The sequence below is a fragment of the Arachis ipaensis genome, chromosome B1 (genome assembly GCF_059453495.1).
Source record: "Arachis ipaensis isolate K30076 ecotype BB chromosome B1, ASM5945349v1, whole genome shotgun sequence".
In the NCBI taxonomy this organism is placed as follows: Eukaryota; Viridiplantae; Streptophyta; class Magnoliopsida; order Fabales; family Fabaceae; genus Arachis; species Arachis ipaensis.
Genome location: NC_142436.1, coordinates 150,832,361 through 150,835,482, shown reverse-complemented (window position 1 = coordinate 150,835,482; position 3,122 = coordinate 150,832,361). Strand labels below are relative to the sequence as shown.

The 3,122-nt window shown below is 33.3% G+C and overlaps 1 protein-coding gene across 2 annotated transcripts; it reads right to left on the bottom strand.

The window, feature by feature from the left end:
- Positions 1-537: 537 nt before the first annotated feature.
- Positions 538-2,503, bottom strand: LOC107641952 (uncharacterized). Of its 2 annotated transcripts, XM_016345319.3 has the most exons (6): positions 2,337-2,503; positions 2,233-2,259; positions 2,078-2,140; positions 1,085-1,163; positions 960-1,005; positions 538-864 (listed from the first exon to the last, which is right to left on the bottom strand). In XM_016345319.3, exons 1-6 carry the CDS (start codon positions 2,376-2,378, stop codon positions 855-857), a joined length of 267 nt encoding a protein of 88 aa, XP_016200805.1. In that variant the 5' UTR covers positions 2,379-2,503; the 3' UTR covers positions 538-854. The 2 variants fall into 2 exon arrangements, with proteins under 2 accessions (XP_016200805.1, XP_088358394.1); XM_088502268.1 differs by lacking the exon at positions 538-864 and having other exon boundaries at positions 956-1,005; positions 2,337-2,488.
- Positions 2,504-3,122: the final 619 nt, after the last annotated feature.

The following is a 3,122-nucleotide window of genomic DNA, read 5'->3' as shown; positions in this document are numbered from 1 at the left end:
AAAAATCAAATCACTTATTCAAAACACTGGTTTGCCATACAAGATTCACTACTTCCCTTTGTCAAAACTCTACAATGCCTTTCTCGGTCGGTGGAAAATTAAATGCAGCCTCTTTGATATCCACAAGTTCTAATTTAAATAACGGACATTGCAATTTCCAAGCAATTATGCTGCATGACAAGTTGGCCTGATACTGTTGTGTAAACATAATTTTAAGATTTTTGGATAAGAAATGATTTTATATCATTCCATGTGTTATACCCTCTACAATAGTAACTATTTGTTCACTACATTGACATGTATGGTATATTTTCGATGATGAATACCTTGGCACAATAATTCCCACAACACTTGGTAGTCAATGATAAAGAAAGCAGCAAGCCACTACTACAAACTTTGCATAGAGCCATTTGCCTTATGCAAGATCTTAGAAGATAAAACAAATGCGATCTAAATACTTGAATCTAACAAAGTCCTCTACAATGTCTAAATGACTGAGCAAGATCTGATATTAACATGATAAGCGGAGAAACCATAAACAGGAAAAAGGTTATATGACATTGGTGATATATTTGCCTCAATCATAATACAGTTAGCTTCCCAGCTTTAGTCTAGATATTGATCCTAGCAGAATAGGCAGAATCATGGGGAAAAAGAAACCAAGAATGATGAGTAGCTGAACTAAGAATTCATCTAATGCCAGAAAAATCAATCTACATAACAAAATTCCTCACATCCCCTATTCAATATAAGTGAAATAGTAATTGAAATGAAATGAAAGATGATTCTGCCTCTCCTTTGCTGGATAGAATGTATGGTTCACAGTTCTGCCTCCCTCTGTTCAATGTTCATTATCATTTGCCCCTGAAATTTAAGAGACATAGTAGAAAAAATAGAAAAATCATTCATCTAGAAAAGTAAACCTCGAGAGTTACAAAAGGAGTTTTAATTTTACTTACGTGTTCATCATTAACGTTATGTTGTCTCCTTTAAGAAGGATCCTCCCTAAATAAACAATAACAGGCTTCAGAACTTGCATGAACAGGTGGAAAGAAATTAACCAAATTTAGAAACTTTAGCATACCCAATGTCTTTCTCGTATTCTTCTTTACGTTCACTTCTTCAGCATCATCAAGAACCAAATTCATGTATTCATCAAAACCCTGTTTAGAATTAAATAAAATTAAAATCACACTATCATTAATTATCTGCTGAGATATTCAATATTTGTCATGAGGATAATATGCTGCCAACAACAACAATAACAATCAAGGCTTCTTCTAGCAACACATGTGTTCAAGTGCACAAACTCTAGATTTGATTGTCAACATATCAGTTTTATAATACATTTGAGCAATTAAGATTCTCTTTTTTTCCCCTACCAACTCAGAAAAATTCAGGTCTGCTAGCAAGAGAACGGAAATATGGTGGAGAAGACAAAATAAATGAAAAAGTATGAAAGGATATCAGGTTTCTAGGTCTCAGATTCTCCTCCTAAAGTCCAGGGTATTTATAAATGATTATAATGCTTGTGAATGTTGCTGATTTTTGGCCAAACCGTCATAATAGAAAGTCATATGGAGTAGCTTGGACCTTATTGAAGCTATACCACATTGCACTATTGCTAATTTGCTATGCCAACAACATGGCTCTATAGTCTATAGTCCTTTACTCTAGATACTTATCATCTCAGTTGCTTGCACAACGAAGTGATGCTGTTTCCCAAGTCGTTGTTTTTCTACATATTTTGAGTTCACCAACTGGATAATAAAACTAACCAACAGACATAAAAAAATTTCACATTTGCAAGCAAACCCAGAAATTGAAGGCAGGTCACAGTAAAACTTATTCATCGACCTTAGCTAGTAACATCATTGGATTTGCATAATTTAACGGACATTGGAACACCAACCACTATCAAACTAGCAAAAACTCACTTGAAATGATTCAGCATTAACCACAGTGCACATACATTTCAAACCTACAACCTTTTCCAATAAATGAACTTTGAAGTATACGAAAGGCAATTTTGTTGAGCAAGAGAAACCACATAAGAAAAAAGTAGGAAAGGACTCACGATGATTCGGCCTTCGATCCTCAAATCCTTTTGCTCGAAGAGCCAAATCTGAATGCGAGCTTTCTGCAGAGAAATGATATTAGAGAATTTGGGGAAAACACAGAAGGAGTCATGAACCGAGAAATCATCAATGTAGTAAGTATGCAAGGACTTACACTTTGAAGAAACCTGAAAATCAAGTTCTGGGGAAAGCAGAAAGGAAGAGGATTAGGTTAAAGAGAAAAACAAAAAGAAAAGGAAAGGTGAGTGAGAAACGCACAATAGGTTGGGTCATAACCCTCTGAACTTTGGTGCTAGCCATGGCGAAAAGGATTCAGGAAGATCGTTGTTGTTTGCAGCTAAAACCCTAAACCCCAAAATCTCAAAGCTCAATCAAATCGAGGGATTCCAATTTGCTTTGCTCATTTGCGGTGTTCCATTGGGGTCAGTATATGTCACGTGCAAACCATGTGAATATCAATGTCTGGGTTGTTTGATAAATGAAGAGGCCCACAAATTTTTTGGTTGGGGCCTTGAAATGTCATTTAAATGGGCTAGCTCATTACTTCAACATTCAATAATGCTCATTGTGGTAAGGCTGAGTCTAATGGACAATCTATAAGTCTCTTAAATCATATATCTGGGTTCAATGTAAATTGTATGTCCAAAAATAAAAAATAAAAGACATAATGCTCATTAAAAAGTATTAAACTTTTGTCCTTAATTTTATAAGATGCTGTTGATCACCTACCTTGTTCACTGAATTTATACAAAAATACATATAATTAATTTTCGTCAACTAGTCATTTTCACTCTTGATCTCTAGATATATTTTTAAAAATCTTTTGATGATGTAATCATAGGGGTAACTGTTTATTAAAGAAAGTATAGTCTAGAGTGTATATAATAATAAGCTAATTCTATGGTATCTATGAGTTTTTGTCTAAATTTTGCTTAATTTATTTTTTTTAGTAAATTTTGATTTTTTAAAAATTATTTATTTTTATATTTTTTAAATTAAATAATAACTTTTAACTTTTTTTAATAAATAATTTAGACATTATGG

What these genes read in the sequence shown, in the direction of transcription:
- LOC107641952 (XM_016345319.3), bottom strand. Translation starts at nt 2,378, where the DNA reads ATGGCTAGCACCAAAGTTCAGAGGGTTATGACCCAACCTATT. An exon ending in GGGTTATGACCCAACCTATT is followed by an intron (nt 2,260 to 2,336) that starts GTGCGTTTCTCA and finishes TGCTTTCCCCAG; the next exon opens with AACTTGATTTTCAGGTTTCT. An exon ending in TTTTCAGGTTTCTTCAAAGT is followed by an intron (nt 2,141 to 2,232) that starts GTAAGTCCTTGC and finishes ATTTCTCTGCAG; the next exon opens with AAAGCTCGCATTCAGATTTG.